This window comes from Musa acuminata, chromosome BXJ1-7, assembly GCF_036884655.1.
Source record: "Musa acuminata AAA Group cultivar baxijiao chromosome BXJ1-7, Cavendish_Baxijiao_AAA, whole genome shotgun sequence".
Lineage (NCBI taxonomy): Eukaryota > Viridiplantae > Streptophyta > Magnoliopsida > Zingiberales > Musaceae > Musa > Musa acuminata.
In genome coordinates, this window is record NC_088333.1 from 40,677,737 (window position 1) to 40,699,863 (window position 22,127).

Below are 22,127 nucleotides of genomic sequence, written 5' to 3' on the forward strand. Positions count from 1 at the left end.
AGTTTAAGGAGTGTTGTCATTGAAGACCGAGGGTGTACATTCTTGAGGAATTGTAGCTCAAACTCTCTCGTTAGCTAAGTGAAAGAGCAGATAAAAAGTGGCTTCAAACGAGCGTACTATTCTCATGTTGAATCTCTTAGCGTGGTTGGGAAGGTGCGACACATTAAGATATCTAAGGTGTCATATAGAGACATTTGGGTGTGAAAAGTTATATTGTGTTCCATCTTATCAGTATTTTTGTCGAACGCCTTCAAGGATGGGAGACAAAAGTTGTAATATGCTCCATTGGATTTTTTGGGTTAATGATGATTGATTCGAGATAGGGTTAACTAGCACTTCCCCTTTTGACTGGTAGAGCTCTCGTCACACCTCCTCCAAACATTGGTTTATCTATCATAGTTGGACCAATAGGGAATCCTTTGTTGAGTTCGCTGATTGGGCCTTGGATTTAGATGGGGTAGATTAAGAGTGATGCGATCCATTGAATTCTATGGTTTGAGACTGAAGTGCCCCCTCGACCAATGGTTTTAATAAGTCTCTGGGATGCCGGCACTACATCAAGTTAGGGAATCTCGGTAGGTGATAGTGGCAATGGAGCTGGAGACTATGGTTAAGCTAGTGGCACCGTTTGTTGGATCAATTGGGGCAAGAGCGAAGTGATTACTTGTATCATACTTATTAACATTTATATTTGCTAAGTAAAATTTAAGAATATCTTGATAAAAACGAGTAAGTGACTTAGGGTTGTCCCATGGATGAGAGACTAGGGTCATTGAATAGACATTGATATTTCATCCGTTTCGGTAGCTGTATCAATATATGGAAAGGGTGATTACTCCCCTCTTAGGTGAAAGCATCGTGGGTTGAGAGCAAAGCCTCTCAACTATATGTGTACGTACGTACGTACATACATACATACATACATATAATATATATATATATATATATATATCAGCGTGTAAGGTCCCTCGTGAATGCTCATTCTACATAATATATAATTCATAACTAAGTTGGAGCATGTGCATGTGCATGTGCATGCGCATGTGCTGAGCATAAACCAGGCACATGCATATATATATAAGAAATGAGTTCAAGCAATGGCCAAGAAAGGATCCATACACACAACATTTAACTCAAGATGTGAAGAAATGTTTTTTTTTTCTTGTTTATAATTCACAATTTTTTCATATGAATTTTTATTTGAATAAGAATGTCAGTATCTATCATAGCTGGAAACAAAAGGCTATTAATCTAATGTGAGCCAGCAAAATCCATAAACAATAATCCAAAGCCCTCATATTAGGAGCATATACATAAATAAAACACAAATGAAACTTAAAACAATTTTGCTTACCTGGTAAAGATCTTACCGGATCCTTGGGATCAAATCCTGCCTTCATCGGTTGCCTTTAAAATTAAAAAAAAAAAAAACCTTTGTAACTATGAGAAATGGAGACCAAGGGATATCATTATTTACATATAACTTCAACTCACAAATATATGTAAATGGACATCCTTTCTTGAAGATTATCATTAGAAATGGCATTATTTATACCTAGGAGAAATATATACTGATAAGAAACCTTTGGAGTAGTGTCATGACAGCAGTAAAATGCATTCTTAAACAACTGAATTGCATGTAAAAAATTGACATCAAACCTCTAATTGTATATTTTCTGCTGGGGTCGCAAGTGAAAAAAAATCCATAAACGAAAGATAGATTAGACTAATTAAGATCAAGTTAGTGTCTTTTTGTTCATCAAATATTACACAGCATATACCTATAAGACAAGTTATGAGTTCAAGTTGATCCAGCCTCATAAAACAAACATTCACAGCAAGGGCAATAATGGAGGTTCTCTCTCTTTTCAATTCTCTCTTGGCAAGTTTGGTCAGCATAGACATGGTATTCTGTACATTTAGTATGCACCTTTATGGCAAAAAGGGAGAATGTTGACCAGCTTAATAGCTTTCAATTTGTCCAATATACAATTTAATGATGGCCATGAAACAAAAAGTAATTTATACACATTCAAACTGCAACTTGACAAATACAACAAGTTAGAGTAATTTAAACAGTTTCCTGGCACGATAAATACAGAAATTTAGGTGACTCACCAACTGAGCAAGTTGTCATCACACAAGATGCCTCAAGATCCACCATCGAAGTAGTTAGCCAACTAAGCAAAATGTTTGACTACGTGGCATGAGTATCTTGAGATCAGAATTCTTTATTATTCTCCAGATGACAACACACTAGTCTTTTGATCTTCAAAGAATGAGGGAATATTCTCATCAGAACAAAACAGTAATATATGTTCATGTCAACTAGACAGCCCCACCATAATTTTTTTCTTTTCTCTCTTTGAGGCTTTCGTTGAGCAATGACACCATAATTCGATGATGTAAGAGTGCTGTGCTTCTTAGGCGAACAACAAATTTGAGACTATCACTCTGATGAAGACATTGACTGCCACAACATGCCAATGGCTGCTGCAGTATGAAAGAAATGGATTACAGTACATAGTAACTACCAGTCACTATATGCATTAATTTAAATTCCAAAAGAATACATACTGACGTTATTTAGCAGCTAGTGAATCACTACAAGTAGCAGGTATTGCTCAAGAATCATTCTAAGCATATTTTTTTAAGCAACAAAAATCATAAAAATGAGGTCATGATAATCATATTAAGCACTTCATTCAAAGTTTCCATGGATATGATAAGTTTGTTGTCTTGGACCTATCATGATTCATTACAGGCTTAGGTTACCCAAAAATATTGCATTTGGGTCAAGGACCACAAGATTAGAAATATAACCAACAACTGAAACCACATGTCCTGCCTGTTGACAGCCACAATGATCAGGATAGCAAGTCAGCAATATATGGTCAAGATTCTATCTTTTGTAGGTCCAAGGACAAGGGACCGGATCAGATTGCTAACTCTAATGAACACACCCCACCAAAACCTCAATTCCTATATCCAGATCACTAAGGAGGATTAAGCTTCCACACAACTTGAACCAATCCATCTGGCTAAGTCTTCCAGAGATGAACCCAAGGGGCCCTAAGTGATTGTTAGAGAAGCAATGGCAGGCTGATCACTCTTCACAACCTCACAACCAATGACATCAACACTGACAACACAATCAAGTCCATAAACCATCTCTAACTTGGAGTTCACCTGAAGAGAAACTGAGTCGAATCACAAGGCACCAAAAGCACCTCTAAAAGCTTGAGTTGATCACCTGGAAAGCAACGGGCAAAAGCCAGACACTGGACTCTCATAGTCAGCCTGTCATGATCTGGTTCGATAAGATAACTAATCTACTAACTTGATAGGCATGAATCACTAACTCAAAATGTCTAAATCCAGGTTAATAGTAGTATGTCCATCGAGCTCTTACAAGCCAATTCAAATCATTATCAACTTCTGATGTGAGACTATACTTTAGGGTCCTATGCAAACAACACGACAAGAAGAGACTTTACACCTAAGAAAAACTAATAACGTAATTGCAAGTCAAAGGTGATGAAACTAAACTACCAGGCAATAAGGTAACATCTTTCATGAATGTATTACCATCAACAGTATCAACCAGAAACAACAGGATATCATATTAAACAAGACTTTTCAAGGCATCCTCCGATGTAATTAATGATTGTTAGTCTAGGTCTTTTGATAGAAACCACAAAACAAAACATGCAATTCGTCATGCTACTGGATTTGTATGGTTTTAGTTTGACCTGCCTTAAAGGCTGCAACAAACAAAGATAAAAACCTCAAACTAAAGAATGCTTAAAGACCTCAAAATAAACAAACAATCTGAAAGACACTTGGAACAGAGTCTAACTACTCAAGAATGCTTTAAAGAAGTCAAAGATCAACTTCCACATCAACATAATGAAATTCATACTTAACAGGCTCATCAGTTGAACATGGAAATGTTTAAACAAAATTTCTTAAACTGCCTGCTAATCTTGACTTGTGCTTCCGATCAGGATAGACTCTGGAAAAACATTCTGCGCAAAAAAAAAAAAAACTCAGTAGTTTCATGAAGCTCTTAGTCAAAAACTGCAGCTAACATATATGAAAAAAATTATATATACCATCTGATTAGAGCTTTTATATGTCTTCTGTGGACATGTAGAATCCATCCTACATATTTGCTTCCTTATATGGAGAGATCCAATTCCAGATAACATACCTATGATGGAATTTCTAACTGGCTTTGTTCTGCTTCTCATATTCAAGTTACTATGTCCCCATGTGTACCTGACATATATCCTCAACTATAAAAATTAAATTTAGTAAGGGAATTAGTCTATGAGAAAAAAATTGTCAGTTAGGATGGCTAACTACCTTATCCCAGTGCTGCTGAGCACGCCTGCGTCTTCTAATATCCCGCATCTCAGTATCATCCATCTGCAGCTTCTTGATTCTGGATTCACACTATGATATCACAGTCAATTACTTCACCAAGGATGGTTACGTGAAATTGCGTAGGTGAATGGTTCTTATGCTAATTATTTATAAAGAATGTTGCCAGTCTAACATAAGAACCTTTTGTTACAAAAAGATAAAGAAAAATATGCTCCTCCAAGGTGTCATTAGAGGAAAAAAACTTCAGTTAAACTTCCATAAAACAAATGTTAAATATCAAATAGTAAGTACAACAAAGTCTTACCTGACGTAAAAAATACAAAGAAATTGCAAGGGTAATGGTATAAAGGCCACCAACATCCGAAAGAAAAGCCACTGCATTCATCAGAAATTAACAAGTTATATTTGCTTTCAAAAATAAAAATGTGAGCATCTCATAATACTCAATAAACTTGGGGTTCAGACACAAATTAAACATCCAAAATAATGCATTTGGTAGCATGTACTAACCAGCAAAAGGAACCCAAACAGGCCCAACATCATCTAGTTGTTGAACCCAAACAGCAAAAGGAACCCAAACAGGCCCAATAAAAATGTGAGCATCTCATGGCACATCATGAGTACATATGTGTAAACTCTTACTAACCAATCTGATCAATGAACCTAAAACTTGTTGAATCCGACCTGAATTCTAACTTGCTTCTGGAAGAACAAGATAAAATAAACGAGGCTTTCCTATGAAAGGAGCTAAAAAAAAAGATCGCTGATGGCAGGTAGCTCTGTAGTTTGTTAATTGGCATGGTAAAAGCTAACTGGCATAAGTTTTGAGCAAAACATTGGCACAATGTTCCATTTTCCTTATAAAATTCTTATAACTCCAATATGGAAGTTAGACCAAAGTTTATTCTTCACTTGATCCACAGTTTTCCCAAGTCATTTGGCCAGAAAATGGCTAACCTTTTGTCTTATGACAGCATTGCTGTAAATCAAACAGGCTTATAGAGAATAACATAAAATGTAAACCATAAAGTGCTATTGTAAATTTTGTAGTAACCAACTGAAAAGTAGAGCCCAACACTGTAGCCTTTAAGTGGACCATGTAGCAAGCAGAGTACAATTACAATGGAGGGCTAGTAAAAGCAGCATTTCTTACCAATCCCTAATATGTTTTCTTTGTCAATCTCCACAATGTAATCGGAGAGATAGCTGATGCATAATGTAGTATTTACTAGTCCATCTTTGGAACTTCGAAGAGAGGCTCGAAGCTTGTCGATCTCATAAAAAAATGAACCAGGAAGAAAATCATGAACCAAAGGCTGAATCAACCACAGATTATCTTTTAGATAGTCAAATTTCTGAGGGAACAAATGAATCTTCATGATATTGAGGTCTGGCCCTCGAAAAGTTACTGCCCTATTGTGCAAATAGCTCCCTGAATTTAGTGTGCCACTGACATAGCTCACATGTCCGTTATCATTATGGGCTTTGGCTGAAAGATTGAACTGAAAACCAACAGCAGCTGCAGGATCATCAGGAAGGTCAACAAACTGCCATGAAATATAGTGGTCACCAGTTGGAATCTGACAATTGTTGCATTTTAGCGATACAGTGGGTCCCCAGGTTGTGTTGTAACAAGAATAGTTTGCATAATTTGATAAAGGGAAAACTTTGCAGTCGATAAAACCTGGAGTCCCAATCACCAATTTATCGAGGCCTCGCATATGTGAACAACTCATGCTAGAAACTGTAGTTATATTAAATTCAAAACTGATGAATGATTTCAGATCCGTAGCATTGCTTGTTCTGACTCTGTGAACCTCAATGCTTCTTCTTGTGATAAGTTGATAAAGCAACCTGCAATGATACAATGTGAGTAACCATGTTCTCTTCTTTTCCCTTCTCTTTTTCTTCTGAAAAAGAGAAACTATATTTTTTTTTCCTAGGGGAGATAAAGAAAGCACATGAACGACAATCAGAGCGTAGATCCTGTTAATCACTCACGCAGATAAAAGACCGATGAACAAAATCCAGCTCACTACAGACAATGTCCCACCCAGCTCGGATTTTCTCTTTCTCACAACCTTGTTATCATCCTACAAGCAAAAAAGATATATTAGTTGAAGTCACTCCTCCGAACTACTGAAGTGTTCCTGTTTTCCAAGAAAATGTCCAGATTTAACTACCATGCATGTCAAAAATGTAGAATGGTGAACACACTAAAGTTCGATATTTTCTAGAATGGAGAGCAGAAGCTATAACAAACTAGTACAAATATGCAATGTATGCTTACGAACTTAGTAGAGTTATCGCATGGCGAGAGTACATTACTGGAATTGACATCCCTTTCAATGACTGAAGATGGTGGGCATTTAGTCGCCCTATAGGCACATTATGATCCATGATACGTGAACGAATGGGCTGTGTATAGAGCACAACGGATCTTGCATTCAACTATTGTACATTACAAGGGATTCCTCCAGTCTATGATAGGTCAAGCTTCACTGACGCCCCCAAGATTCAATTTTTCTTTGATCTGCAAAACCTAATTACGGATAAAACCTCATTTATCCATTCGAATTTCACGAATACAATCATTTTAAGTTTTGAATATAGGGAAGAAAAATGGATAAATTTCAAGAAATCGTTCGAGAGAACAAAAAGTAAGAAGGGCGAAGGAACGGACTCCTACCGACCCGCGCCGTGTGGGCCGACGCAGATCCACCACCGCGCGCCGGAGCAAGTCCATACTCGACGGAGTCGAATGATAGCCCGGATCGCGCGTGGCACGACGACGAGGATGAGGCGGAGCCTCCGATCCCTTCCTGGAAGAGGAAGCAAAGAGCGAACTAACCATCGCTTCCCCCATCTCAAACGGAAGATGTGAACTGTAACGAAACCGTTATAACGAAAAAGTTACAACAGAGTAACGGCGTTACCATCCTACAGCGTTAGAATAAATCGTTACGATTTATTGACGGGACGTGAGGGTTTAAGTCAAAATCGATGTGGCATTGGAGATCCAAAGTCAAGTCAAAGGATATAAGCAGAGGACCAACACGACCGCTTTGATGCGGGAGCGACAGCCTGATCCAGCGGTGCACCACAACCTCACCATCCACGTGCCCTTCTTTCGTACAATAATCACCAGAGAATTGGAATCTTAAAGAAGATATTCGAGGATTTCCTGTCTTCGAACCAACAGATTACCGCTCAACTGTTCCTTATGATTAAGACAGGTGGGACGGATCCTTGTAGTCTGTGCGTAGTCAATCCTATACCCTGCCCGGTCTCTCACAGTAAAACAAAAGGTTGGCAGGGAAGGAGGAGAAGGAAGCAGGGAAACGAACCCGGTCATGGTTGGTGGCGAACAAGTCCAGCTGAGCAACCGACCACCTGATCCGAAACCACACGGTCCGCCCGCCGTCGATTCTCCCGAGCCGGACCGCGACGCAGAAGGCCAGCCAGACAAGCGTCACCACCAGCACCGCCCTCAGCAGCGCGTTCTCAGACCGCACCATCCGCTCCAGCGACTCCAGCGGCAGCACCGTGACGAGGAAGGGCCGCCCGGCCGGTCCCGCCCTGGTCCCCACCGTCCAGTCGCCGTCTCCCGCCTCGAACAACCTGCAGCCGCCGCTCCGGTCCCTGTAGTACCCGGGGTTGCACGCGCACAGCGTGGAGTCGTAGGCGAAGGAATTCTCCGGGCAGCGGATCGGATCCATCGCTCCGAAAACCCTCCTCCGGGTCGTGCTCCTTCTGCAGCGAAGGAGACGGAGGAACAAGCGTCCGCTTTATGGAGGAGGCAAAGAAGAGTCTGTAAGGAATAAGGCGGTGTGATGGCGGTCTCTTTCCGAGACGGTAAAGACGGTGGGGGGGGAGGAAAGAAGGGAAGCCAAGGTGGGAGGGAATCGAGAGATCCTCCTCCGGGAGACGAGTGGGGCCGAGCAGAGAGCTTGCAATGATAGCTAAGCATGCGCTGGGCGGCGCTGGACGACGATGAGTGGCTTCATGAGAACGAGCGAGCTGGCGTTCGTAGTGCCCCGGTTTCGTGGCGGGCGTGCGACATTCGATCCCTTATCCGCCAAACCATAATACTCCATGTGTTCCTGTGGACGTGAAGTCGAGGCAACCCCACCTGCTATATAAGCCAGGCACCGCGAAAAAAGAGGCCGACGTGACGGGCTTCCATTGGTGCAACGCAGCGGGACCCACCCCAACCCCAAGCATTCTACTCCCTTTGATCTCTTTGCTTCTTTCCTCTTCTTTGGTTTCTCGGGAGCAAGGCTTTGATATGGAATATGTGAATTTGAAATAATAAGGAAATTATGATTTTTTAATATTTATTTATATATTCTAATATTTAATACTAAATTAGGATTAACGTTTTAGAAAATGTTTAAATTTTTATCATAAAATTATTTCATATAATTTGTTTTAAAAAATTCTAAAAAAATTATTACATCAAATGGTGTATATGACATTCACACGTCATCTCGAATCTGAAATCTTTTACTTGTATAATATTACACTAATCAACTCGGATATCCCAATAAAGACATTCAACAAAAATTTTAAAGATTCATAATTTGTCATAAAAATATACATAGGAAAAGAAAGGATATATATATATATATATATATATATATATATATATATATATATATATATATATATATATATATATATATGTGTGTGTGTGTGTATAAATATAAAATATAACTTTTGAATAAAAGTAATATCAATATAAAGTTTTGAATGATTTAAGATTAATAGTTATCAGTAAAAGATCATTATTAATTTCATTTAAAAATTAATTAGAAACTTATTTTTTATACACAAAATCAATTAAGTATTCTTTGAGACCTAATTAATGCTCTAAAATTAAAAAGGCACAACACAACAAGAAAAACAAATTTAAACAATTAAATGGAATCATAGTTTTTGGATTAAAAAAAAGTCTTTTTTTATTAATAAAAGAAGTAACTATAATTATCCCTTTATTAGTCTTCTTTTCTTGATTTGAGTATTGAAGTTTGAAAAAGGCAAATAAATAGCTCGGCAAATTGATGCCTTCATTCTTGCAAATCATTTGGCAGCTTAGTTTAGTGTTTTAAGACCTTACTTACAAGTTTAAAAGCAATTAGTCGAAGAATTAAAGTTAACCCATGGTTTAGAGCAAAGAAATAAAGGTTAGACAAGTGTGCTTTACAGGCTATAAATATTCCACCAATTACCTCGACTTCCATATGCTTCAGTGCTGTCCTAGTAATTTGAGAATCCACCGAAAGATGTAGCAACGATGGGAAAGGAATATGAAAAGAGATGTCCCGTAATTTCTATGTGCAAAAGATAATGAAGCACCAAACCATCAACTCATGCAATCTAGAAAAAGGAAGGTGATATCAACATAAATATACAAAACCAGGCTATCCAACAACCCAAGGAATTAGAATCTAGCTAGTGAGGATTGACAGCACCACTCTCAAGTCACAAGCTGCAGTCCCACAAAGCTAAAAAGCAGGCTTCAAAACTCTAAAAAGATTGATTCCCTCTCCTCCATTTGTAATCTGTGCAACACTAAACCATGCATCAAAGATGAAGATATGGAAAAGAGAGAGAGAGAGAGAGAGAGAGAGTCTGAATTCATATCAGCAACTTCATAATAGTTATGTACATATATATGTCTCACAAAGTCACTCTTCTCTATATGTTGAGATATCGTAGGATATATGAAGTCTTAACCTGTTCTTTCTCCTCAGATCATGGACCGTAAGAAGAGGAAGAATCCACGATGCCTTGCATGAGCTCTACCTGCATGGTAAGGCACTTTATGTAGTCCGCAGTCTCCTCGAGCAAGGTGCAGTAGTCCATGCCTGCTCCTCCCGGCACCAGCTGTCGGAGGGCTTCCGCCCGGTTTCCGGCGGTGGTGCTCAGTCTTCTTGGAGCAACAGCTCGGCGTCGAGCCCGGTGGTGGAGCCTGCGAAGCACAGCCCGGCTCCAACCACGACCGGTGCCGGCCGAGTAGGCCATGGAAGCATAGGCGGCGCGCTCTATTCTACGGCCTCGACAGGTGCGAGAGGAGGCGGGCGTCGTTCGGTGCACGAGGGAGAGGGCTCTCAGGAAGCGGAAGGCCAGCATGAGCTTGGAAGGGCCAAGGGTTGGATTAGGGTTAGGGTTGCCGCAGGCGGAGTTCTTGCTGTCCATGGCGGAATATATATAGGAAGAGAGGATAAAAAGGACAGGAAATCCAAGGTGATTTGTGGTATGGGTTGCTGTTCTTCCTACTCACAAGAAACCTCTACACCCCATGAACCAATAGATGCGAGTAATAGAGAAGTAGCAACAACAACAACAACAACAAGTACAGGTCGAAGAGGATTAGGAAGAGAAGAGGAAGGGATTAAGGGAGACGAGAAAGAGATTAGAGATACGAGGAGGAGGCTTTGGGACAAAGCATAAAACTCTATCTAGTTTAAGGAGGAGGTGTAATTGCGTGTGAAGCAAAGCCACATGGGTTTGACAACCGCGGAACCTAATCGACATGGGGCCTTGTGGCCGATGGGGGGGATGATCAGAACAATTATTTTGCTCATATTTGACAAGAGCTTGAAGATTCTTCGACTACATGGAATCATGTTCTACACATAATATAAAGATAAATAGACATCGAACAGAAGAAGAGTAGCAGTTCACATGGATGTCAATACCATACAGTCATCGGATCAATAACATATCAACCTAATGCGTGTCTCATGTCCGTCGCTTTTGGGTTGGTCTCATGTCCAAGCTCGAACGATCAACATCTCCCTCCCTCTAACGATGATGGGGAACACCCAACTACTCCTGCGTTAGTTGACCGGTTCATGTCACGGGCGACAAAGGAGGAGGAACAGCATCTCGTGGCTCCCGGTGCGTCGTTAACTGCTCACGGAGAAGGATTTGTTTGGTTCCCATGGAATTTGGGATCATCTATCTATCTACCTATCTGTCTGTGAAGATTATCGGGAATTGGGATGTGGATGGATTTAGATTTGGCTGCCCGTGACGGCGACGCCGATGATCCGCAAAGAACATCGGTCTGCTTGCGAGAGTCATCTTTGGTGTTTCCAAGGAAAAGAGTCAAATCCCTCATCAGTAAAACCTGTCATGCATGTTGTAGAGATGCTGCTGTTCACCGAGCGACTTGAATCAGAAGGGATCAGAATGGGAGAGAACGATATATATGTCTCGTATCGAAGGTCAGGAGTTGTCCCCGGACAAACTCAGCAGCTGCCAAGAACAACAGACAAGCAGTGATGAACGAACCATGTCAGCTGAAGCTTCAAAAGCTTGCACATCTGCCGCAGATGAACGAACCTTCCCAAATAGTTTGCTCAGCTACATGAATGATATATCAGGGTGAGGGTGTTAGGACTAAGCTGTATAGATCGGCTGACACGCAACTAGATCGGGCCCTGAAGCCGTATGAGATGATGCGTAGAACACACCCAAGGAGATCAACCTCTCCAACAGTTTGTGTTGCTGCTAATGATGTGTAGCACAGATCCAAGGAGAACATGTTCTCTTCATGAATCTGCAGCTCAGCAGACTTCCATTGAAGGAGAAGACGGTGAACACAGCGGTACGGTGAATGGAAGAGGAGACGTCCATCACGCTTTGAGATGCGCACTCGTGTTCTGACCTATATATATATATATATATATCATGTGCTTTGCTCGTGCTATTAAGTGGGACGGTTGAAGTGAGACGACTTCAAACGAAGGGCACGAGCGAACGGGTTAAGATTATTTACTTGGGTCCGACTCATGTAATTAGCGGATCGATTTGGGTCAAAGCGTTCACTCTTGAGCTGAGTTTTCAATACAAAACTGGGTCGGGCCGGGTTACATTGGATCCGCCAAGAAATGAGTTCTTGACTCGGATCCGACCCGCAACCCTTCGGCTCCGTCATCACATAGAAAGCGGAAGCATCCAGAAGGGCGTACAAGGGCTAAGAGGGGATGTGCCGACGTCACGATGCATAGACACGTAGACGCGACGGATTCGGACCCGCCGTTTGGCTCGGCCAATGGAGACGGAAGGCTACGAAGACGAGTACTGCCGTTGCTGCCGGCGACAGGAACACGTGTCAGATGATAGGAGACCGGATCTCCATCTTACATCGAGTGGGTTGACACGTAATATCGAGCGCCGCCTCGATCACACACGTCGGCAGTTGCTTCGGGTGGTCGCATGCAACCACCGGGAGAGAGAGGTGGCCGGCTGACGCACCGCGGCTCGGTGCCACTGAGCTCCCAACGCCTGGCCGACGTTGTGTGGGCGCACAATTCGGAGCTTCGGCTCTCTTCTCTACCATACCACTCTCATGTGAGCAAAGCATTTAGTTCTCGGTTATCTTCTCCTCTCCTTTTTAAAGGGGCAAGCAGAGGTGGAAGTGACAGGAACAAACAAGCGAAAGCGATGTTATGGTCCTCTTCGTCACTTCTGCGTAAGGAGTAGTATGAGAAGGGAGACGAGAGTGGGAGGAAGGGTCGCTTTCCTTTCTATGACTACTGTTTTCTGCCTCCTCGGAGAAGGCAGCAATTGCCGTTACTGTCACTACAAATCTATCTCCGGGCCCATGCCCGTGCACTCCTCCTCCACCTCCGCCGTCGGCTTCTAAGTCCGGTTCGCTTCATCCTGGTGCATGTAAGTTCTCTTCAGAGTACTATTATGGAGCGTAAGAGTAAGCGAAAACAGAGAGAGGAGCTGCGGGTTCCGAAGGAGGTAGATAAAACCATGGCAGATCATGAGGTCAAAGAAGAGGAGAAGATGTTGGCAGGGTTTGATGCTGCAGGGGATCACCCAGGAGTGGATGAGATCGTGTTGGATATGGACGGAGAGGATCTCATCTTCGCCGAGGATACCTTTCCTTCGTTGCCTGACTTCTCGTGCCTCTGTTCACCATCGCCTTCCACCTTGCATGCCAAGAACACAGTCCTGTCTCCCTGTTCTTCCACATCTTCCACCTCCTCCTGTTGGTCCTTCTTACAGGTTCCTTACGGCGGCAGGGTCGCCGATGTGCAGCAGCAGCCGGCGGAAGCTGCATCGGTAGACGACATGATGATGCTCGCACCGCCAACGTTAGAATTCCTCGAGTCGAGCGAGTTCAGCTCCGACGGGCTCGACATCCTCGGTGACATCGACCTCCTCGATCTGTCGATTGATCCCTGGGAGCCGTGTTCGCTTTTCCATGCCGGCGAGTCCAGTACGGCTGTCGATAACGGCAGTGAGGCAATCGTTGATCGTGCGATGCAGCCGTGTCAAGTTGCAGAAGAAGCGAGCTCCGAGGGCCACGGCGAAGGAGTGCAGCAGCGGCAGCAGTTGGAGGACACTTCCTCGGATGAACTGGCGAGGGTTTTCTTGGACTGGCTGAGGAGCAACAAGGACTCTATCTCGGCGGAGGACCTTCGGAGCATCAAGCTGAAGCGCGCCACCATCGAGTGCGCCGATCGCCGCCTGGGCCGAACTAAGCATGGCCGGATGCAGCTGCTGAAGCTGATACTGACCTGGGTGCAGAACAGCCATCTCCAGAGGAAGCGGCACCGGCCGACATCTTCCGACGATCACCAGCCCCGGCCGTTCCCCAACAACTGCAACTGCAGCACAGCCGATCAGAACCCTGCGGCATGGAACCCCAACTCCACGGATCCTGCCGCCGGCTCTACGCATCCGTCGCTACTCGCTGCTTACGGCATCGCCAACGGGGAGGTGGCGTATCCTGGTGCAACAGCACCTTATCCTTACCCCCACAGCTGCGGCACCGGTAGCGTCGTCGTCAACAGCCAACCCTTCTCTCCGACGCTGGACTTCGTCGACCCTAATGCGGGGCCATGGTCATCGCAGTTAGCTTCAGCCTTGCCGTCCATGGTGCCGCCGCAGTATTCCGGAGGGTACGCCAACCAGTTTCTCGGTCATCCGATGTACCACCAAGGTCAACACCTACCCGGTTTGGCTTCGGCGACGAAGGAGGCGAGGAAGAAGAGGATGGCGCGCCAGCGGCGACTCGCTTCTCTCCATCACCACCGAAATCATCATAACCAGAACCATCTGCAGCATGCTCATCCTCATCTGGGATCCACTGAAGGTGCTGCAAGGAACTGGGCTTTCTGGACCAATTCCTCTTCGTCGTCGCACAAAAGGAACCACATGGCCGAGACGCAGACACCGCCTCCTGCGGCTCAACCGCAGCGGAGGTCTCCGCACGGTGCAGCTTCGACCTCAGAGAAACGTCAGGTCCTTCCTTGGTTCGCTAATGGCTGCTGACTATGACTTTCGAGATCGAAGTGGATCCGAACGTGTTGATGCTGGTGCAGGGATGGAAGGGCGAGAAGAACTTGAAGTTCCTGCTGCAGAAGGTGCTGAAGCAGAGCGACGTGGGTAGCCTCGGCCGGATCGTGCTGCCCAAAGTGAGCCAACCTGGACATGGTTTGAGTAGCAGTCGATTCTTCCATCCTTCCATGAATCTTTTACATGTCATCATGATCAGTCCAACACCTGTCTTCTTCTTTGGATCAACAGAAGGAAGCGGAGACCCACCTGCCGGAGCTGGGCGCAAGGGACGGGATCTCCATCCCGATGGAGGACATCGGGACCTCCCAGGTGTGGAACATGCGCTACAGGTAGGTGACAACCTCGCTTCATCTTCGCAATGCATGCTCGTCTCTTTTGCTGACATGTCTGCTAATGCTGCAGGTTCTGGCCGAACAACAAGAGCAGGATGTATCTCCTGGAAAACACAGGTGAATACGAGGAGGTCTTCTTCTTCTTCTTCTTCTTCTTCTTCTTCTTCTTCTTCTGCCACTACTAATACGAGGAGGATGTAGGAGATTTTGTGAGGTCAAACGGGCTGCAAGAAGGGGACTTCATCGTGATTTACTCCGACGTCAAGTGCGGCAAATACGTAAGGCATACGCACATTTGCTCTCCAGATCTTAAGGCCTGTGCTGCTGCAACGTACATCCTCATACCGACATTGTTTTGTGACAGATGATTCGGGGAGTGAAGGTTCGACAGCCGGCGGAGGCAGGAGCACCGAGCGGCATGAACGCTGAGAAGAAGGCACATCGAAGAAGGAACAGCTTGGAGAAGACGGGTGGTGCAGATAAAATGAGAGGAAACAGCATCATCCATGGGGATGTTTCACCCTAGAGAGAGAGAGAGAGAGAGATGCTCGGACAGGAGAACAGTGAACCCGATCACACTGTGTAAGCCTGAACGCGTTCTAATGTGGTCGACGCTCGAGTTATGTAGTAATAGATCTAAGGAATGACATCAGTTGTAGAAGTAGTAATCTCATCATCATGGAACAGACACACGTATGAAGAAAAAGAATGACTCGATCTGGAAAACCTCGAATATGTTTTACATTGTACGTAAGAAACGGATCGAAGGAAATCAATGTCTTGTGGATTACTACTAGTCATCGAACATGCCTTCATCCGACATGCTAGGTGATTCAGTTCCATTTACAACCGGCTTGTTCTCTGCAGAGGACGAATTAGAATCTCCAAGAATTCTTGGGTCGATGTCTAAATCATCATCGTCATCGTCCTCGTCTTCTTTCTCGTCTACCTGCTCGGGCGCTGCCTTCATTTGGGCTTCACGATGCATTCGCTGCTTGATGGCTTCTTCATATGACATCTCATACCAGACAGCACCTCTCCCGACGATGGATCGGTTGTGATCCTCCGTCATCCTCTCCTGCTTGCTCTTCTCTGAGTTCTTGGGCTCTCCCCAGTAGTCGTAACGGTACATTGCGCTCGTCGGGTCGTACCGGTCCTTTCCCCAGACCTCTTTGTCGTCGACGTATCTCCCAGGTTCCTCTATGGGAAGGCCAAGAGCTCTTCGGCTGCCGATGAGTCGCATATAGAACAAAAGATTAGCAGGTATCACAGAGCCAGAACTTGAAATGTAAACAACAAAGATCAATGCCTGTTGGAGCAAACTGGATAAAGGACTTCAAAAATGGAAGGTACAGAGAAAAAACACATAGGATTACGAAAACTCATTTGAAGAACTATGAATATTTATCTCACAATTTCAATGCAACTACTCTGTGGAATTTCAGATAAAAGTATTAAAAGTATACCAGCTAATATCTCTGATCAGAGCTTCTCTTTCCTCTAATGAACGTTGCCAGTGCATCAAATCGTACTCATCCATCTCCACATTCCGTCTCAACATGGGAATTTTATACTCTTCTTCTCGATCTTCTGCTTCCTTCTTTAATTTGTTGTTGAGCTGCAAGCAACAGATCAGCATGAATCTTCGTTTTACTTCCATGTATATTCAAAACATATTCCTAGGCACATAACAAGAAAAAGAGGAACTGTCATGGCCAGAGGACATAGGGCAGCAATTCATTTTGACCAAGATAAAAATTCATCATTCATTTTGGAATATATGAATGATCTTTAACTTGGGCAGTAATTTTCATTTTGACGAAGAAAATTTAACATCCCTGTCTACCTTCATAGTCTAGGAACATATTGATTCACGAGTATAACAAAGTAAAAATGGATCTTAGGTTTACTAAATTACCTGACGCTCTGCACGAGCAGAATCCATATCAAGTTCTTTGATATTTGTGTTCTAACAAAAAAGTACATCAAACAGAATATATTTCAGTTTTATCACGTAATCCAAAAATAATCTTAAACAATATCGGCCACAATCAGCATAGACCGGTCATCACTCACCAAAATTGTCTTTGGTAGCAAAGCCCCCTTGAAGTGAGCTTGTGTATATTCAACACTATTTTCTTCATCAAAATGCGCGTTAACGGTTGACTCATATGTCATGGTCTTAAATTTATCAGGATTTTCCTCTTCATAATCCAGAATCATTTGCTCAGCATTGTGCAGCTGCCATAACTGCACACTCGACCAAAGTATTAAATTGATTATAACTAGATTGGTAAAATAAATATATAGCTCTAAGCTAAGGAATCAGCAAACTCGGAATTAAAGAACAAGAAATAGAACCAAAGAAAATATTAATCCTTTCAGTGATGTCAATCTAGACATGCCTTGTCTACATATGGATGATCTGATAACAGTGATTGATCTTCCATTCTGATTGAAGGCCTTTTTCTAGGAATGGGTGGCCTTCCAGACTCCCGCTGTGAAAAAACCAAAGATAAAGTAAGAGAAAAAAAAAATCTTCCCATGAAGACCATGACTTACACAGATCTAAGATCCAAGTAATATCGTAACATAAATATATGTTTCTGATGCCGATCTATATATGAACAGAAGCTTTGATGAGAGATACACTGCAATAGGAGATTCTCCTTCCTGCTTGATTATATGAAGACATCTAAGCCTAAGACAAAGCACAACAAATATCTAATGTGATTTATAATAAAATTAAGCAGATAAATCTATGACTAAAGCGTAGCACCTTAACAAGAAAAGCAAAGGGATAATCAACAAGTATGAGAAATGTTTAATTAACAGAACAACAACTATACTGTTGCACAGACTCTGATATCTATTAACGGAACCAAACATAATATTCTGAAATGTTTACACTTACATAATTGTCATATTTCCACTTATATCATCTAGTTTATGTACAGGTTCACCAGAGAATGGGGTCATAATGCTGGTTTCAAATTTCAATAAGACAACCAAGGAGAATGATGCATTGTTTTTGCATATCGTCATCTTCTCAAAGATACGAATCAGAAGGCGTTTGGCAAGAAAATATACAGGTAAAGGCCAAGCTTACCCAAAGTTGTTCAGGATTTGTATCCTCCTCCCTGTGAAAAATTGGTGGATAGTCAAATCTGTTGAATCTGCAAATATGGAAGCAAAGAAAAGTTAGAAACTAGTCAAAAACAAGTTTTAGTTACTTGCCTAGGGCATGATGTCTGGTACATACATAAGGTGATCAATGTTGGGATTGACAAAGCGCATTTCAATAGGAAAACGGAAACGGTATGGATCTCTTTTTGCCTGCAAAAGAGCGAAAAACAATTATCTTATGGAAGAAATCATGAGAAACATTGACTACATTAATGCAAAAAGGAGTATCTGACTGGGGAGATAAAATACTAACAATATAACAAAGGACCAGGTTTTCATAGTTATTGATGTTACAAGTGCACAGCATAATTTAATATGTGTATGCTTAAATTCAGCATGTTAAGTTAAATGGAATATGCAGGAAAAACACACACACACACACACACACACACACACACAATCAGTAGTTCTCACACGTATCAGCACAAGCAAAGTAAAAAAGTACTCACCAAAACTTCCACAAAGACATGCATACCAACTTTAATATGATGACGGATCCAATACCAATCATTTCCTTTTATAGGAACCCACCTAAAAGATCGTAAAGGACAGGTGAGCAAGCAATGACCAAAAAATGGACTAATCTAATCTTTACCAACATAATAATAGAACAACAATAATAACAATTGCCACACATGATCTGGGGTCAACCACATGGGTATTTTCCCAACTTCAGACTCTGTTCAGAACAAAATTGCCAGTAAATATTTACCGATAATCAAATGAATACGGGAGAATCCATTATAATTCTGTACCAGGACATCCTGAACTGTGACAGAAAATTATTTAGCTTGTATACACATGGTCTGAGGCATCTAATTCCTAGACATTTGTTGTCTTTACACACACACATAAATCTATATATACACACACAGAGACAACCACAACAAGAGAGTTTCTCTCTAACAAAACTAGTCCACCTATCCATTTGCAAGGAGCTACGGATAATTTGCATGAACATAGGTTTGAAAAAATATCTCAAATGTTCATAACAAAGAAACACTTGCCCATCATGGACGCATCCAATGTCAACAAAGGCTCCTTGGTGAAGGTGTAGAGTTGTCACTTTACCTCGACAAATCTGTGGAAGATTTACATGTATCAAATAACCAAAAGAGTGAAGCGACTGATCAAGATAAAAGGGACCAAGACAATATTTTTGTCCATTGATTGAAACAAGAACTCAACAGCCCACGAGCATATAAGATGAATAACCTTTCGCTACTCGGTTCAGGGTTCTACCTGTCCTGGGTATAAAAATGGGAGTTCAAGCTGCAAAAACAATGATTTTTTATCAAAACATCGGTCCTTGACTGAGACTTTTTCAAAGATACACTATAGGGCACAACAAAAATTGTAAATATACCATGTCATCTTTGTAGTCTTTGCCTCTTTTTCTCCTACCAGGATAATAATCTTGGTCAAACTGCCAACAAAATGAACAAAGTTGACTTGTCACATACATAAAAGAAGAATGTAAGTGATCATAACATCATAACAAGTATTGTCGGAATCATATAGGTACTGTACAAATTTCTACAAGACATCAAAGCATTAGCAATGGGAAGTTCTTTATAAGAAAAGCAGTCTAGGTTGATGTGTACTATATATCTTAAATATTTTAAATCCTTATACTTATTGTCCTGAAAATCCTTCAAAGTTTTAAAATATGCAAGGCCTATGTTCAGTTCAGGAAAAGGTGTCTCTATGCCACCTGAGCTCTGGATCTTTCCCAATTTTGGTCCATCAATCACTATCATGCCAGCAGACAGACATTGTAAACTGATGTGCATGGAATAATCATTTGATTAAGTTGCTCGGCGATTATTTTTCGTTCATGGATTTTAAAATTTGGAACTAGGGAATGCTTGGCAAGTCCATGTCATACGCTTATAATACTCTTAGGTATCAGCAAGTGGCTTGGTGTTTCAGTTTTGGACTTGGAGCATCTTGGTGCAAATTAAAGGCCTGTTTCAGAATTTTGGTCAAGATCATCCTATGAAGCAAATAATGGTGAAAAAAATCTGGAATTGCCTCTTGATTTGTTCGTATTCCCATGATCATTCTTTAAGAGATAGCTTCAAGAGATGAAGGTGACTTTTATCCCATAAAATGTGATATGTGCTATTGTCATGCATAGGTTATCCGCAAACACAAACTGAGATAACTCTTAACAATCTCAGTGGCGATCCATTAACTCTCAGAAAAAGAATTACAAGTCATGATCAGGAAGCAATGTATGAAATGAAAACAGAGCTACCATTATACCAAGTCAGAAATGTATATGTAATTTCTAAGTGAACTACCGCCAATCTAAAAACATTTGCAAACGGGACAGTGAAACCAAACCAATATAAGATCATAGGAAGCCAAAGTTCCGACGCATTACCTTGTAAGACTCCTCTTCAAGCCGGTCCCTGTTTGCCGCCACCCACTCCTTGTACTGCCTCAGGAAGACCTTGTACCTCTCCAGGCACATCCGATCGGTGTCGGTGCTGACCTCCTCCCCCGGATCCACCCTCTCTGCCTGCAGCTTGTGCGCCTCCCTGATGAACTCCAGCTCCGCCTGGTCGACCTCCCAGCCCGGTGGCGGCCAGTCCCTCGGCGGCACCATTCGCACGGCAAGCGGGCCCTCCCAGAGTGTCTCGAGGGGGTCGGGGATCTCCCCCTTGAAGGCGAACTGCTGGTCGAGGTACTCGTCCTCGGAAAGGCCGCTCTCCTCCAACTTCTTGCGGCGGTAGGAAGGGGTGAGCATCCGGAAGGCCTCGATGGCCTCGGGGGACTGAAGGGGGACCTCCTCGCCCTCATTAAGACTCTTTCGGGCGAAGTCGGCCTCCGGGGTGAGGATCTCCTCCCAGGGGGCCCAGCCCCGCTCCACCCAGTTCCGGCGGCGGGCCTCCTCCTCGGTCTCCTTCTCCCGGGGACGGAAGGACTCGAGGAATGCCTCGTCTTCGTCACCTACGGGGACCTCGTCGGCGGCGTACGGGGAGGCGGAGGAGCCGACCGGTGGGAGGAGGCGGAGGGCAGGGAATACAGGGAGAGGACAAGGGGAAGGGAAGGGGGCTAGGGTTATGGAACGCAGGAGATGGAGGGGGCGGTGGCGGAAGGGCGGAGGGAGAAGGAGTGGGTGGCGATGGTGGCTGTGGAGTTTGAAGCAGTGCATCGCTCTTCCGGGGATCGTTACAGTTTGGGGTTTTTGCGGGGGTTCAAAGGAGTCGCTTCGGATAAGGAGGTGTGTGGTCACTGACAAGGTACGATTACCGACCCTCTTTATTTCTAAACCGAACCCACGGCCCGGCTTTTTTTCCTTGATCTAAATGGACCCGCTTCTTGGCCGGGCCGGATTCAATTTTGACCTTAATTTTGACTTTTAATTAAATTCAAATATAATTTAGATCTCCAAACACACGAAAAGCCACAGCTGAGGCTTACAAAGAGTAAGATTTGGTGTGTCCATCACCCAATCTATTCATGTAGATTTATTTAGGTGATGCCTTCTTTAAAGTTGCGAAGTAATCGTCATAGGCTTTTAAGGAAAGGTCGTATGTCTTCACAAATACTTCTTATGCAATCATAACGCTACTTTAATTAAAGGTTTAATTATCACTAGAATAAAAATAAAATTAATTTATAATAAATAATAAATAATTATTTAAGAAAATTGATTGAAGCATTTTAATATGATCACTATAAAGATGTTCACAAATGACTCATCACATCTGACACGATCGATCATACTTTTCTAAGCGCAAGTTTTGGATGTCTTCCATCTCAAACCTGTTTCTTCTTTGGTGCACGTCTTTGATCAAGTCATGCCAAAAGCTTCCCACGTGGCTTTCACAGCACTACTCCTATATAATAACGTTTTATTATTATTATTATTTCATATAT

General features: G+C 42.7%; 3 protein-coding genes and 1 long non-coding RNA gene across 16 annotated transcripts; 1 reads left to right on the plus strand and 3 right to left on the minus strand.

Annotated features, from left to right (window-relative positions):
• Nucleotides 1-1,141: 1,141 nt before the first annotated feature.
• LOC103992596 (uncharacterized) lies at nucleotides 1,142-8,542 on the minus strand. Of its 13 annotated transcripts, none has more exons than XR_010515248.1 (9): nucleotides 7,737-8,515; nucleotides 7,083-7,211; nucleotides 6,391-6,482; nucleotides 5,543-6,243; nucleotides 4,694-4,764; nucleotides 4,369-4,458; nucleotides 4,116-4,298; nucleotides 2,119-4,028; nucleotides 1,142-1,407 (listed from the first exon to the last, which is right to left on the minus strand). XR_010515248.1 is itself a non-coding variant. In XM_018828377.2 (9 exons), the coding sequence occupies exons 1-8, from the start codon at nucleotides 8,106-8,108 to the stop codon at nucleotides 3,955-3,957; spliced, it is 1,614 nt and encodes a 537-aa protein (XP_018683922.2). In that variant the 5' UTR covers nucleotides 8,109-8,542; the 3' UTR covers nucleotides 2,001-2,490; nucleotides 3,923-3,954. The 13 variants fall into 13 exon arrangements, 7 of the variants coding, with proteins under 7 accessions (XP_018683922.2, XP_018683921.2, XP_018683914.2 ...); XR_010515250.1 differs by lacking the exon at nucleotides 1,142-1,407 and having other exon boundaries at nucleotides 2,001-2,490; nucleotides 3,923-4,028; XR_010515249.1 differs by lacking the exon at nucleotides 1,142-1,407 and having other exon boundaries at nucleotides 2,001-2,493; nucleotides 3,923-4,028.
• A 1,227-nt stretch (nucleotides 8,543-9,769) lies between these two features.
• On the minus strand, nucleotides 9,770-11,699 carry LOC135680042 (uncharacterized). The gene is made up of 2 exons (XR_010515398.1): nucleotides 10,129-11,699; nucleotides 9,770-9,953 (listed from the first exon to the last, which is right to left on the minus strand). It is a non-coding gene; the product is annotated as an uncharacterized LOC135680042 (long non-coding RNA).
• Nucleotides 11,700-13,164: 1,465 nt separating this feature from the next.
• On the plus strand, nucleotides 13,165-15,637 carry LOC135679775 (regulatory protein viviparous-1-like). The gene is made up of 6 exons (XM_065193758.1): nucleotides 13,165-14,661; nucleotides 14,742-14,834; nucleotides 14,947-15,047; nucleotides 15,121-15,167; nucleotides 15,252-15,328; nucleotides 15,415-15,637. The coding sequence occupies exons 1-6, from the start codon at nucleotides 13,165-13,167 to the stop codon at nucleotides 15,574-15,576; spliced, it is 1,977 nt and encodes a 658-aa protein (XP_065049830.1). The 3' UTR covers nucleotides 15,577-15,637.
• Nucleotides 15,638-15,746: 109 nt separating this feature from the next.
• Nucleotides 15,747-21,464, minus strand: LOC135679408 (protein PLASTID TRANSCRIPTIONALLY ACTIVE 10-like). Its single transcript, XM_065193142.1, has 12 exons — nucleotides 20,626-21,464; nucleotides 19,603-19,662; nucleotides 19,479-19,508; nucleotides 19,244-19,317; nucleotides 18,686-18,767; nucleotides 18,313-18,386; nucleotides 18,160-18,226; nucleotides 17,456-17,548; nucleotides 17,127-17,300; nucleotides 16,969-17,019; nucleotides 16,517-16,668; nucleotides 15,747-16,276 (listed from the first exon to the last, which is right to left on the minus strand). Exons 1-12 carry the CDS (start codon nucleotides 21,397-21,399, stop codon nucleotides 15,844-15,846), a joined length of 2,064 nt encoding a protein of 687 aa, XP_065049214.1. The 5' UTR covers nucleotides 21,400-21,464; the 3' UTR covers nucleotides 15,747-15,843.
• Between the last annotated feature and the right edge of the window lie 663 nt (nucleotides 21,465-22,127).